This window comes from Berghia stephanieae, chromosome 4 (assembly GCF_034508935.2).
Source record: "Berghia stephanieae isolate SIO BIC M18660-M18661 chromosome 4, UCSD_Bste_1.3, whole genome shotgun sequence".
In the NCBI taxonomy this organism is placed as follows: Eukaryota; Metazoa; Mollusca; class Gastropoda; order Nudibranchia; family Aeolidiidae; genus Berghia; species Berghia stephanieae.
The window spans coordinates 12,330,362-12,345,744 of record NC_088363.1 but is presented as its reverse complement, the minus strand read 5'-3'; the positions used below and the strand labels follow the sequence as shown (position 1 = coordinate 12,345,744).

Here is a 15,383-nt window from a genome sequence, read left to right as displayed (position 1 = left end):
GTGAACAAAACGAGAATTATTCGGAGCCTGATTTTCATAATAATTTAGCCTTATATTATTATTTCTGCAACTGTTAGATTTTATGTAAACATATTTTCAATACTAAAAGTGTATTGCCTACAACTCAAACTACAAAATTGGGAGACCTATATTGTGCGTAAATTATTCCGGTCCCTAACGGAAATCACTAGCAACTTGTTATGTTTACGTTTTGGGCACCTAACTTTACTGCTCTATAATAACACATGTCATGAGAGTTCATGAACAATGAAGAAGGCATGGAAGGTGATATGTAGTGTATAGAGATGATTTTTATTCCATGTAGCATATCAGGTGCTATATTGTTTGCTGTAAAGCTCATTGAGCATGGTTCTAATCTTTAAATGTTCGCTTGTGTGCAAGAGATCTGGCACATGAAATTGCTGACTCGCCAAATGTGAGGATCGAGGTCAAATTTTGATTCTGATTCTGACTAGAGTAGGGCATCTCTCTCTCTCTCTCCCTCCCTCTCTCTCTCTCTCTCTCTCTCTCTCTCTCTCTCTCTCTCTCTCTCTCTCTCTCTCTCTCTCTTATGGTTTGTTTCCAAACGTATTGCCTTGAGTTTGCCCTTCTGACGTGTCAACCAACGTTCATGGTATCTTATTTACAGTAAGTAAAGTGAAAAAGAAGAAAAAATATCCCCAACTTCACCCGGGATTAAACCGTGGCCTTCGTAAAGTTATGGCCTGATACCGTAGCCATCGTTATGTTAACTTTACGAAGGCCACGCTGATACTGACCAAAAAATGACGTCAAAATGGCAGTCTTTTGCCACAAAAGAAAACAAATCGTGAGTTTTATTCAATAGTTCAGCCAATGAAATAACTTGTTTCCATGAGCTCTACTAACGACAACTCACTAGGCGGTGCAAAAACCAAATAATGACGTCAAACTGCCAGTCCTTTTGGATTTCAGTATCAGGCTATAACATAACGATGGATCAAATTCGATCTCTTTTCGTGTGAAACGAGTGCTCAACCAACTGAGCTAATAATAATAATAATAGTAATAATAATAATAATAATAATAATAATAATAATAATAATATAATAATAATAATAATAATAAAATAATAATAATAATAATAATAATAATAATAATAATAATAATAATAATAATAATAATAATAATAATAATAATAATATAATAATGATAATAATGATAATAATGATAATGATAATAATGATAATAATGATAATATTAAATAATAAATAATAATAATAATAATAATAATGATAATAATAATAATAATAATAATAATAATATAATAATAGATAATAATGAAATAATAATAATAATAATAATAATAATAATAATAATAATAATAATAATAATAATAATAATAATAATAATAATAATAAATCTCATCATCATCAGTATTATTATTATATTATTTTATTGCCAGTAACACGCAGACCTTGATGCATCTCATCAAAGGTAATTTGGGGACTGGAATCTTGGCCTTGCCTCTGGCCTATAAAAACGCTGGCCTTTGGGTAAGTTTTTTTTTAATTCCTTTATTCGCCCTATTGCCATTTGGTTATCATATACCTATAGATAGTATGCGTTTGATTAAGAAGCTCATAACATTGCCATCCGGAAGTATAACGGACCAACACACAAAACGGTGTGTATCCATGAACGTTTATAGTCGGTTTAATACAGTTTAGTGAGCATAACTCATAAATGCGGATGGTAAAAAACAATAACAAAGACCTGAGTTACGTCATCTTCGAACTATCTTTACCTATAGATAGTATGCACTTGGCTAAGAAGCTCATAACATTGCCATCCGAAAGTATAACGGACCAACACACAAAACGGTGTGTATCCATGAACGTTTATAGTCGTGTTAATTCAGTTCAGTGAGCATTACTCATAAACGCGGATGGCAAAAAACAAAAACAAAACAATAACAAAGACCTGAGTGACGTCATCTTCGAACTATCCATATAGATGACGATGTTTGGCATTCCAAATCAAAGTCGAATCTCTTCCACAGAACACAAGTAGCTGTTATAAAGTTATATAATTGGAGGGAAAAAAACAACAAACAAAAAAAAACAAACAACAAATAAGCAGACACCCCCCCCCAAAAAAAAAAACCCAAAAAACAAACAAACCTGAACAACAATCAGCAGCAAAAGCAAAAACAACAACAAAGAAACCAGGAAAACAAACAACAACAACAGAACATAAAAATCAAAAATTGAAACAAAAAATGGAAATCCAAAATATAAAAAAAGAACAAAATAAAAAAAGACAAAGACAAATAAACTAAACAAATAAAAAGCAAAAAAAAAAAAAAAAACAAAAAAAAAAACAAAAAAAAAAACAAAACAACAAAACAAAACAAAACAAACAAGCAAACCAAAGATATATAATACACAAAGAAACAAACCCAACGAATAAATATAAAACTGCTGAACACCCATTCTGATACAGTTTGACACAGATACGAATCTATAAAGATTGCTATCATTACAATACTTGCCGTACTCTTGAAAAACCCATTTTTAGAATTTGGCCAGAAAACTCTTCCCTCAAATATTGATCGATTTAAATGACCCTCATCTTGCCAAAAAACTCTCAAACTCGGGACTTCGGCGAAGTTCCAGGTTTGAGGATTTTTGTCAAGATGAGAGTCATTTAAATCTATCGATATTTGAAGGACGTGTTTTCTGGCCAAATTTGTAAATATTGTGTTTTTCCAGAATGCGGCAGAAAAGTTTGGCTACTTTGCCGTTTGTATAATGTAATTTTTCGAAAACAGGCCAGGAAACTTTTTATTTTATGACCTTCAACTTGTGGAAAAAAAAGTCTAAAATTTGTGACTATTTTCTTTCAGAAGTCTCAGGTTTCAAAGTGTTTGGACACGTTGTCTGTCGTCATCTTGATTTTTTAAAATTGAAACACAAAGTCTATTATATAACAGTTTTCTGGTCTAAATATAACTACTGTGTTTTGTCAGTGTGTGTGTGGTATAGTAAATAATATCATCATATCATTAATGGGGCTTTAATATGGACCAAGTCTTGTTCCTTAAATGCCCTTAAAACATAAACACACAACAATATTATATTGCACATTACATACATACTCTTTAAGATAAAAATATTAAAAAGGGAGAAACGGGTAAAAGGATAGAACAAATAAAAAAAAACCCAAACAAAACAATAAAACAAAAAACAAAAACAACGCAGTAAAAAACAAACGAATAAACGAAATAAAAAAAAAACAAAACAAAAAACAAAACCCAACAAAAAAAACAAACAAAAAAAAAAACAACTATTCATTCTTATAACTGGCTTGTTGTTGATGTTGTCATATAATATGTTATGTATTTATGTATTTTAAACCAACAAATTCCTTATCAAGGCTATTTTTAGATTCATTAATATCTCAAGTACAATCGTTATCACAGGTTGTTTTTTATTGGGGTTTTTCTGGCCTTTGTTTACGTCTCAATACATGCCAGCTGTCTGTTAACCCCTTTGAGTCGGCATTGAATTTGTTTAAAATCATACTTATTATTCTCCCATTGTTTGGTTTGATTGTACAAAGTGGTCCACCAGAGCCACTCGCCCTCGGAGCCGAAGTTTAATCCCGCTTTCTAAAGATATGCGCTTGGCTATGAAGCTCACAACATTGCCATCCGGAAGTTTAACGGACCAACACAAAAAACTGTTTGTAACCTTTAACGTTTATAGTCTGGTTAATACAGTTTAGTGAGAATTACTCATAAACGTGGATGGCAAAAAACAATATCAAAGACCCGAGTGACGTCAATTTCATTCTATCTATAGCGTGAAATGGACAGGAGCAAGACTGGAATAGCCCCTGCTTCAGCCGCGATGCAGCGCCCCATAATAACAGGAGCTGTTTAACATTTTTATTGCTGTTTGTGACATCAGCTTATCACGCATGTATATATATAATATATATATTATATTATATATATATATATATATAATATATATATATATATATATATTATATATATATATATTATATAGTTCGAAGATGACGTCACTCAGGTCTTTGTTATTGTTTTTTGCCATCCGCGTTCATGAGTAATGCTCACTATAAGGACGACTATAAACGTTCATGGATACACACAGTTTTGTGTGTTGGTCCATTATACTTCCGGATGGCAATGTTATGAGCTTCTTAGCCAAGCGCATACTATATATATATATATATATATATATATATATATATATATATATATATATATATATATATATATATATATAGTTATATATATAATATCTCCATTAATATTTAATGTGTTAGATTGCTACCGATATATGCTTCCAGATAAAGGGATAGATAAAATATGATTATTAATTTGCGAACACAATGGTATAATATTAGACTAATTTGACAGATGAAAACTGTTAGAACATGCATATTAAAAAGGTTAATAGCTTTATTATCAAAGAAGTACAACCACCAATTTAACATGTCTAGATGACAATAAAGTTACATGACTTTAATTAAAACCATATGCGACTATGTGGGGGGGGGGGGGGGGGGGGGCAGAAGACCAAACAGACCAGGGGTCTATTTTGTACTCAATTCTAGATAGCTCCGATTGGCTAATATATCGTATATAAATTTTTCCTTCACGGTGTCCTATTGATGGCATTTAAAAAAAAAAAAGCGCACTAATGAACTAAAAATTTGAATAGACGGGTAGAGGTGTGTGCATTCAAGCGTGATAAACCTATGAGGCTTGCGTTCATGACTGTCCATGGCTTTTTTTTAAAAAATAAATTTTTTCAAGTGACAACGCTTTGATGATTTTAATTAGTTTTTTTTTTTATTCAATGAAAAAGAATTTAAAAATTAAATTAAGGCTAGCACTATTCAGTATCTGATACTGAATAGTGGTTTTGCACTATTCAGTATCTGATACTGAATAGTGGTTTTGCACTATTCAGTATCAGATACTGAATAGCCGTTTTCCACTATTCAGTATCTGATACTGAATAGTGGTTTTGTACTATTCAGTATCTGAACACTGAATAGTGGTTTTGCACTATAATACGGTGTTTTTCTCCCGAAACCTGACAAAGTTATGGGAAGAGGGCAGCTGTGGCAGTGAATCTGGGACTCAGAGAAGTGTACACCTGTGGGGAGTGAACCTGGGACTGGGTTTCGGCGGGTTTCTTAATAAAAAGCAATTACTTTTTTACGAAAACCGACACACCTGGCAATATCCGACAAAGTTATGGGAGGTAGGCAGCAGCGTGTGTGTGTGTGTGGTGTGTGTGTGTGTGTGTAGTGGGGGGGGGGGGGGGAGAGGAGGGGATGAACCTGAGATTCAGGGAAGTGTACACCAGTGGGGATGAACCTGGGACTCTGGGTTTTGTAAAACAGCAATAACAAAATGGGGGGGGGGGGGGAATTACTTTTTTACGGAACCCGACAATATGCGGCAAAGATGTGGAAAGTAGGCAAAGCGTGGGGACTGAACCTGAGACAGTGAAGTGTACACCAGTGGGGAATGAACCTGAGACTATGGTTTTCGGCGGGCTTCAGCTAATTTCATATAAAAGCAATTACTTTTTTACGAAACCTGACGAAACCTGGCAATATCCGAGAAAGTTATGGGTAGTAGGCCACAGTGCGGAGTGAACCTGAAATTCGGGGAAGTGTACACCAGTGGGGAGTGAACCTGGGTCTGGGTTTCGGTGCGTTTTGTAAAAAAAAAAAGCAATTACTTTTTGTTTACGAAATGCGCCAAATTCCAACAAAATGGGGCAAAGTTATCGAAAGTAGGCAAATAATGGGGAGTGAACCTGAGACTAAGGGAAGTGTACACCAGTGGGGAGTGAACCTGAGACTATGGTTTTCGGCAGGTTTCAGTGAGATTCACATAAAAGCAATTACTTTTTTACGAAACCCGGCAATATCCGACACGTTATGAGAAGTAGGCAACAGTGGGGAGTGAACCTGAGATTCATGGAAGTGTACACCAGTGGGGAGTAAACCTGGGACTCTGGTTTTCGGCGGGTTTCAGCAATTTTCATATAAAAGCAATTGCCTTTTTACGAAACCCGACGAAAACCTGGCAATATCCGAGAAAGTTATGGGTAGTGGCAACAGTGGGGAGTGAACCTGAGATTCGGGGAAGTGTACACTAGTGGGGAGTGAACCTGGGTCTGGGTTTCGGCGGGTTTTGAAAAAAAAAAAAAGCAATTACTTTTTGTTTACGAAATGCGCCAAATCCCAACAAAATGGGGCAAAGTTATGGAAAGTAGGCAAATAATGGGGAGTGAACCTGAGACTAAGGGAAGTGTGCACCAGTGGGGAGTGAACCTGAGACTATGGTTTTCGGGTTTCAGCGAGTTTCACATAAAGCAATTACTTTTTTTACGAAACCCGGCAATATCCGACAAAGTTGTAGGAAGTAGGCAACAGTGGGGAGTGAACCTGAGATTCATGGAAGTGCACACCAGTAGGGAGTGAACCTGGGACTCTGGTTTTCGGCGGGTTTCAGCGAGTTTCACATAAAAGCAATTACCTTTTTACGAAACCCGGCAATATCCGACAAAGTTATGGGAAGTAGGCAACAGTGGGGAGTGAACCTGAGATTCATGGAAGTGTACACCAGTGGGGAGTGAACCTAAGACTCTGGTTTTCGGCGGGTTTCAGCGAGTTTCACATAAAAGCAATTACTTTTTTTACGAAACCCGACGAAACCTGGCAATATCCGACAAATTTATTGAAGTAGGCAACAGTGGGGAGTGAACCTGAGATTCATGGAAGTATACACCAGTGGGGAGTGAACCTGAGACTCTGGTTTACAGCGGGTTTCAGTGAGTTTCATATAAAAGCAATTGCTTTTTTACGAAACCCGGCAATTCCGACAAAGTTGTGGGAATTAGGCAACAGTGGGGAGTGAACCTGAGACTCAGGGAAGTATACACCAGTGGGGAGTGAACCTGAGACTATGGTTTTCGGCAGGTTTCAGCGAGTTTCACATAAAAGCAATTACCTTTTTACGAAACCCGGCAATATCCGACAAAGTTATGGGAAGTAGGCAACATTGGGGGGTTTTAACTTGAGATTCATGGAAGTGCACACCAGTAGGGAGTGAACCTGAGACTCTGGTTTTCGGTGGGTTTCAGCGAGTTTCATATAAAAAAATTAATTTTTTACGAAAACCAACGAAACCTGGCAATATCTGACAAAGTTATTGAAGTAGGCAACAGTGGGATGTGATCCTGAGATTCAGGGAAGTGTACACTTGTGGGGAGTGAACCTGGGACTCTGGATTTTGTAAAAAAGCAATACCAAGGGGGAGGGGGAATTACTTTTTTACGAAACCCGTCAAAACCCGACAAAGTTATGGGAAGCAGGCAGCAGTGGGGAGTGAATCTGGGATTCGGACACTGATGAGGATTGAACCTGGGACTGCGAGAGGCTGATACCAGTGGACAGTGAGCTCAGATTGTACTTTTATTTCGAAATTTATGGGAAGTGGGCACCATTGGGCAATGAACCGGACTCAGGAAGTGCACACCGGTGGGAGTGAACCTGGGACTGTGAGAAGAGGATATCAGTGGAAGTGAACCTGGGACTAGGAAGATGGATACCAGTGGGAAATGATGCCGGACTATGGGAGTTGGGTACCAGACGAGAATGAAGCAATTACTTTTTCGAAACCCGCCAAAACCCGTCGAAAAGCCATAGACTTAGGTTTACTCCCCAATAGTGTACACTTCCCTGAGTTCGGGTTCACTCCCCCACTGTTGCCTACTTTCTTTCCATAACTTTGTCGGATATTGTCGGGTTTCGTAAAAAAAGTAATTGCTTTTTTATTACGAAACCCAGTCCCAGGTTCACTCCCCACTGCTGCCTACATCCCATAACTTTGTCGGGTTTCGGCGTGTTTCGTAAAAAGAGAAACACCCCTAAAAATACCACGTGTATTCAGTAAATAGATGTCAATTGTAGTCTAATATTCAGTATCTATTTAATTATTATTATTATTATTATTATTATTATTATTATATTATTATTATATATTATTATTATTATTATTAATTTATTAATTATTAATTTTAAATAAAAGTCTGGCCACATATTTATAATGAATTGGGTTTGTCTTAGATGACAAAACAAACAAACAAACAATCAAACAACAACAACAACAATGAGACAAACTGAAAAAAGCAAGATTTTAAAAGTAATAAACAATAGAAGAGCACATCAATGAAAAAACAAAACGAGATTATAACACATAAAAGATATTCGTAATAAATCGATAACTGATTAAATTACTCCAACTACTTGATTAAAAAATAATAATAATCATAATCATAATAATGATGATGATGACGATTACAACAACAACAATAATAATAATAATAATAATATATAATAATAATAATAAATAATAAATAATAATAATAATAATAATAATAATAATAATAATAATAGTAAGTAATAAGATAGATAATAATAATAATAATAATAATAATAATAATAATATAATTAAAAATAATAATAAATTAATAATAAATAATAATAATAATAATAATAATAATTAATAATAATATAATAATAATTAATATAATAATAATAATAATAATAATTAATAATAATAATAATAATAATAATAATAATAATAATAATAATAATAATAATAATAATAATAAATAAAAAGAACAATAGTATAATATCAACATTAAAGTATTTTACAGGCAAATAAAATTATTAAAACAAAAAGTTTAAAAAATAGCAATAGACAAAAGGAATTTTTAAAATATTGGGGGAAAAAAAAAAGTTATCCCTGCCGGGATTTGAACTCTCGAACCCTAAGCTCAGAGTCAAACATCTTATATCCACTGAACATTTAGTGACATTGAATCATGTCTATTTAGACATTTAAAAATGCATTTGAATGCCACTCTCACTTTGATATTTTGTACTATGTTAATTGCACAATAGCAAATATTAAAGAATTCCGATCAAAATATTTTTACAACTTTGAATCGGGCTGTCAGTTACTGCACGTGTTCGATCTGGAAGTAGATCAGCAGTTTATTTACATTCAACCGAGATTGTCGCACTTTTCACTCTCTCTATAAAAAAGAGTTCCTTGTGGATACTGAATAGTGGCAAAGCTGGTAGAATTGTGAAATTATTGTGTGAAAACTTGTTAGGTTTGCATCTCTGAATTGCCCGAATTCAGTCGGTTTACCTTTATATCTATTATTAATTTTTCATTCATTGATGGCATGTTGGGTTGTTTTTTTTTCTTTCTTTTTCTTTTTTTTTCTTTTTTTTTATTCATGCATTAGAACGAGCTCAAAATGTACATGGCGGGTAGAAGTTTGAAGCAATGTGAGTGATCTATATTCATGTTTTCGTCCAACATAGTCATCGATCACATGATTTGTTGCTGTATAACGATTGGACATTTCTCAATACATGTAGACATGTTGCTTTGTTTATTGAAAGTTGTAAAAACACCATGAGTCATGCTCAGCAAAATGACCAATTGTGACGTTGGATATTTCTCAAACTGTGAATACTTCTCACTATGTGGGTCATTTTGAGCACACTTTGCAATGTGGCCAATGACCTCGAGCACATGGAAATGAAATATCGATCATGCCCATTGTGTGCTGACCTTGTAGATTCACTTCTCTCAATAATCCGACTTCAGTCGGTTTGCTTATAAACCACCTACACACCAGAAGGAATTTTGTAGTCGCTGATGGACATATTTTCCCTAGTCTTGCAATGACTTTGGGTTGACCACTAGTCTGAAGAAGACCAATGACCTTGGACATGATGCAGAAGCATCACTTATAACCACGAACTCGTCGCCGTCCGTCAGTTTACCTGCCTGGGCTCCTCCACCATCGACAACCTCTCCCTTGACTCTGAGATCGACAAGATGATCGGGAAGGCAGCTACAAAAAAAAATAAAAATAAAAAAATAAAAAAACTTGAGCTTTTATATAGCGCAATATCCACTAAACGTGCTCAAAGCGCTTTACAAGGGGTCCCTGGCCAACAGCAACACATAACATGTAGGACGAGACATGACGCCTGTCAGGCGATATTACAAAAATTTTTGGGACAGAGACAACGCTGTTAACGGCCAGGTACTCATTTTACACCTGGATACGGTGAGAGAATGTGAGTAAAGAGCCTTATCCAAGGACTCAACTATGCGCCAAGCGAGGCTCGAACCCAGGACCTTCCGATCCGAAAGCGAGTGTCATACCACTAGACCACATAGCCGCACAAATGATGACACAACATTCGCACCCCTCACGACCAGACTGTGGACAAACCTCAAGCAGACATCGGAGACCCCATGCTGGTAGTGTACACCACATGCACCATCAGCAAATTTCATGAACGCGCTGTGGCAAATAACCTGAAACCGCAGAGCACCTGGTTGAGCGTTGTGTTGTGGCTAGGCTACCGGGCGGGTTCGCGACTATACAAAAATACGGCAACGAATTCGCTGCCTGGATAGACCATCACAATACAGTAGTGTGAAACCGTTAAAAGATGATGCTTCACGCAGAGCTGTCAACTTGAAGTTTCAAAAATTCGTAGTTTCCGACGGAAAAAAAAGAGAGAAAAAAATCACTTTAATGAGCTTTAGAAATAACTAATTTGCCATCAGCATGATCCAAAAATGATCCAAAGTCCTGGATATAGGTTCTAAGAAACTAAAATTTCCTTTTCATTAAGATTTATTGAGTCAAAGAGGTGTATACAGTTCTGTAACTGGGGCCAATAATTCGTATCTCTACTAATTTTTCGTAGTACAAGGCAGGTCTGCTTAACGGCAGCGAGACATGGATCACACTTGCTGGACAGGAGAGAAGACTCAATAATTTCCACACGAGAAGCACCCACCGCATCCAGGGCATACGGTGCAAGAGAGAGTACTCAACACCGATGTCTTGTCCCGCGCTCACCTTCCCAGCGTGTACACTCTTCTCAGGAGACGCAGAATACGCTGGCTCGGCCACATGCGCCGCTTAGAGGATGGCCGCATCCTGAAATAAATCCCCTATGGAGAGCTGGCAGCAGGGAGAAGAAGCACCGGCTACCCACACCTGACCTGCGTTTCAAAGATGTCTGCAAGAGAGACACGAGAACTCTCGACAGTGTCACCGAGTCATAGCGTAGCCATCGTTATGTTATAGCCTGACACTGAAATCCAAAAGGGTTGGCAGTTTGACGTCATTGGTTTTGGCACCGCCTAGTGAGTTGTCGTTAGTAGAGCTCATGGAAACAAGTTATTTCATTGGTTGGACTATTGAATACAACTCACGATTTGTTTTCTTTTGTGGCAAAAGACTGGCATTTTGACGTCATTTTTTGGTCAGACCATAACTTTACGAAGGCCACGGTCATAGTCATTGAAGGGACTTGCCGATTACCTGTCGAGGTGAAGTACCGTACCATGAATAAACCTCGCAAGTCCGGGGAGGAGAAGTGGATGAACGAAGCGCCAGACAGACGAGAATGCAGAAAAGAGCGCAACAACTCCAACGAACCAGAGACCAGCGACGAATGTGACCACTGCAACAGAAACGGCCCGTCTCGCCTTGGTCTCTACAGTGTGAGGACTGAGAGACGCTGCCAGAGACATTGTCCATTGTCAACCCTGACCGAGGAGGCCAACCTACTGCACTGGATGGCGAAAAGTTAGGTCCTTGGAAGAGGCTTTTTTCTGCACAGCACTCGGCTGTAAAATGATATAATGATAATAACAACAACCACAACAACAACAATAATAATAATAATAACAATAATAATGATAATAATAATAATAATAATAATAATAATAATAATAATAATAATAATAATAATAATGATGATGATGATAATAATGATAAAAACAATGATGATGAGGATGATAATAATATAATTAGCATTTATATAGGGGGCCCAAGTCGACATCAACATTTAGACGAGACATAACGCCTGTAAGGCTGCTCATTTTTCACCCGAGTACGATGAGAGAATGTGAGTAAAGGGCTGTTCTCTCTCTCTCTCTCTCTCTCTCTCTTTCTCTCTCTCTCTCTCTCTCTCTCTCTCTCTCTCTCTCTCCCCCACGGACTCAATAATGCGCCGCTGAGAGCGGGACCCGAACCCTGGACCATTCAATCCGAAGGCAAGTGTCGTACTTCAAGACTACCTATCCGCATATTGATTACCTGGTTGATAACAGCATGTCTGTCTGTCTGTCTGTCTGTCTGTCAAACAAACAAAACAAGAAAAGCTATTACCACAGAGTCACGAGTGGTTTATTACCTCCATGAAAGCACAACAGAGAAAAGCCGTCATAATAATAATATATCTATCTCATCTTACAGGAATTGTTTCCGTTGGCCGTTGTCAAACTTTTACAAAAGAAAAAAAAAGATATCACATATTGTAAAGATTGATTGATGTGAATGAATTCAGTCGGTTTAGTTTCAACCTGTTATAAATTTTTCCATTCATATCACGATTGAATGGATAAGTGGAAAATTCCCTAACGTATTATTATAGGGTAAATTATATAAATAGGCATCGCCAGCTGACTCAACATTGAAGATTGAAAAGCCCGCGACGATTTGACCTAGATCTGTCTACCCCGTTATAATAATTTATTTAATTCGATTGTCTTGGTTTGGGCGATAATTATAATAAAGACCAGTTTTTATAATTGTTTAGTCATGATAAATAAGATTATGTGTCAGCGAGTGTGTGTGTGTGTGTGTGTGTGTGTGTGTGTGTGTGTCTGTATGGAGATGTGTGTATTTTGTTTATGTTCACTGTATGTTTTTGTGTTTGTGATTGACTTTTAATTTGTTAGTATGTTTGTGTGGGTATAATATGCATGTTTATGTAAATGTGTGTATTTTGTTTATGTTCATGTATGTTTTTGTGTTTGTGATTGACTTTTAATATGTCAGTATGTTTGTTTGGGTATATGCGTGTTTATGTAAATGTGTGTATTTTATTTATGTTCATTATTTGCGTTTGTATGGTCGTGTGTTGTCTAAAGAGTTTTAAAGTTGTCACAAATGACACAGTTGACCCAGTCCTTAGCCATCGTTTTCTTAAAACCTGACACAAGGACTGTAGCTATCGTTAACTTATAGCCTGACATTATAACCGTAGCCCAAAAACCCACTAAGACCGTGGCCTTCGTAAACTCATGGCCTGACACTGACCAACAAATGACATCAAAAGACAAGTCTTTGACCACAAAAGAAAACAAATCGTGAGTTGTATTCAATAGTTTAACCAATGGGACCACTTGTTTCCATGAGCACTACTAACGACAACTCACCATGCGGTGCAAAAAAAACAAAACAAATAATGATGCCAAAAAGACCAGCCCTTTTGGGTTTCAGTGTCAGGCTGTAACATAACGATGGCTTCGGTTATTGTGTCTGGCTACAGATAGTATGCGCTTACCTGAGAAGCTCATAACATTGCCATCCGGAAGTATAACGGAGCAGCACACAAAACTATGTGTAGCCTTGAACTTTTATAGACTGGGTAATACAGTTAAGTGAGAATTACTCATAAACGTGGATGGCAAAAAGCAATAACAAAGACCCAAGTGACGTCAACTTCATTTTATCTATAGATAGTATGTGCTTGGCTGAGAAGCTCACAACATTGCCATCCGGAAGTATAACGGACAAACACACAAAACTATTTGTAACCATGAACTTTTATAGACTGGATAATACTGTTAAGTGAGAATCACTCATAAACGTGGATGGCAAAAAACAATAACAGAGACCTGAGTGACGTCAAATTCGAACTATCCATAAGTTAACGATGGCTACGCTAAGACCCACATTTTGACGTGACCCACAAGGACTTATGTGACGTCATTTATTAGGGGGGGGGGAGAGAGAGAGAGAGAGAGAGAGAGAGAGAGAGAGAGAGAGAGAGAGAGAGAGAGAGAGAGAGAGAGAGAGAGAGAGAGAGAGAGAGAGAGCATCACAACTGAACAAGACCTGACGTCTATAAATGCAACATTTTTTTTCGACATAGACAAGTCTGTTAACCACTAGGTGTACCTTTTATCTATGACTACGTGGAGAGAATGTGAGTAAAGCGCCGTTTTGAGGTCTCAACTTGACGCCGGTGTAATAAGCCAAAATCACACTCTATGCAGCAAACACTACCATTGTCATTTTGGCAACGCTGAAAGCACTATCAGTTGTGTTTATAGCACAGGCAGGGCCTTCTAAAAATAGTATCTCTTTTGGTCGCCTCGATCACAGGCCTTCACGTCAAAAACGCGATTTCTGGCTACGCCAAAGTCACAATCCTCAAACAAAAATCACTCTATACAACAAACACTACCAGAGGCATTTGTCTTTTATCCCGGCTGCCCCTTTCACTACTTTAACGCCTCGAGATATTTTTCCTTGAATAAAAACTCTTCAATATAAATAAACATGCTGCATGCTGCCTTTGTAAGCCATTGCGTTGTGTATAAACAGGGTTGCCAGATCATTTTTCAGTAAGTGGCCAAACTAGCTATAGCAGGAGGCCAGATTCTTCGGCAGGAGGCCAAATACCACCAAACCCACCTTAGCCTCGCGAAAACTCTTTAGATTTGTTAAACAATTTATTCCCCCCATTTTTGAAGAAGAAAAAAGAAAATTAATTTAAAGGAACATTCGCTGTACTCACCTTAATCAAAACACCATTTCGCCATTGCAATTGCTCACTAGATTCTGTGCATTTGTTGACATCGTTGAATTTTTCCTTTTAAACTTAAACAACATCATAGGTCACATATTTGAGTTGTAATCAGCGCAACGAGAAAATAACGAATAATTGACTTGAGACTCAGAAAAAATGTCACATACAACCGAATTATCACGATGGGAATAAAAAGTTCATTCTAGAGGTCTACACACCTGGAGAACTCCTCAACAAAAGTAACATTTTTACAAATTAAACTGAATTCAACAGGCCCGTTTCAACGAACCAAGAATCCATTATTGCTCAGCATTTTTACTACTACAAGTAAATGTGCTCGATCCCGAAGAACACTATTCGTTCTGGTTGTACATGGCAGCTGTAAACAAATTAATCATGTCTTTCGTAACTTGGAAATCCACACAGCATTGCTTTTTGAAAACAAATATGGGCCTTTTGGGCGCGATTGCGTGATAGCAGAGATTCTATATATAGAAGCATTAGCAAATGCAATCTGTGGCGTTAGTACGTGTTGCATTTAGATATTTAGATTGCCAAATAAAATAAGTTTTACCGGTACCAAAGTAAAACGATATAACGGAGAAAGTCAGAGGAGGCCAAAAAGTTGGTCA

The 15,383-nt window shown here is 36.9% G+C and overlaps 1 protein-coding gene across 3 annotated transcripts in view; it reads left to right on the top strand.

The window, feature by feature from the left end:
- LOC144970036 (proton-coupled amino acid transporter 1-like) overlaps window positions 1-15,383 on the top strand; it is a 50,394-nt gene that overhangs the window by 12,179 nt on the left and 22,832 nt on the right. For all 3 annotated transcript variants that reach the window (XM_078909222.1, XM_078909223.1, XM_078909224.1), the window contains exon 3: window positions 1,445-1,535. In XM_078909222.1, the coding sequence (XP_078765348.1) occupies window positions 1,445-1,535 (91 nt within the window). The remainder of the gene's footprint in view (window positions 1-1,444; window positions 1,536-15,383) is intronic.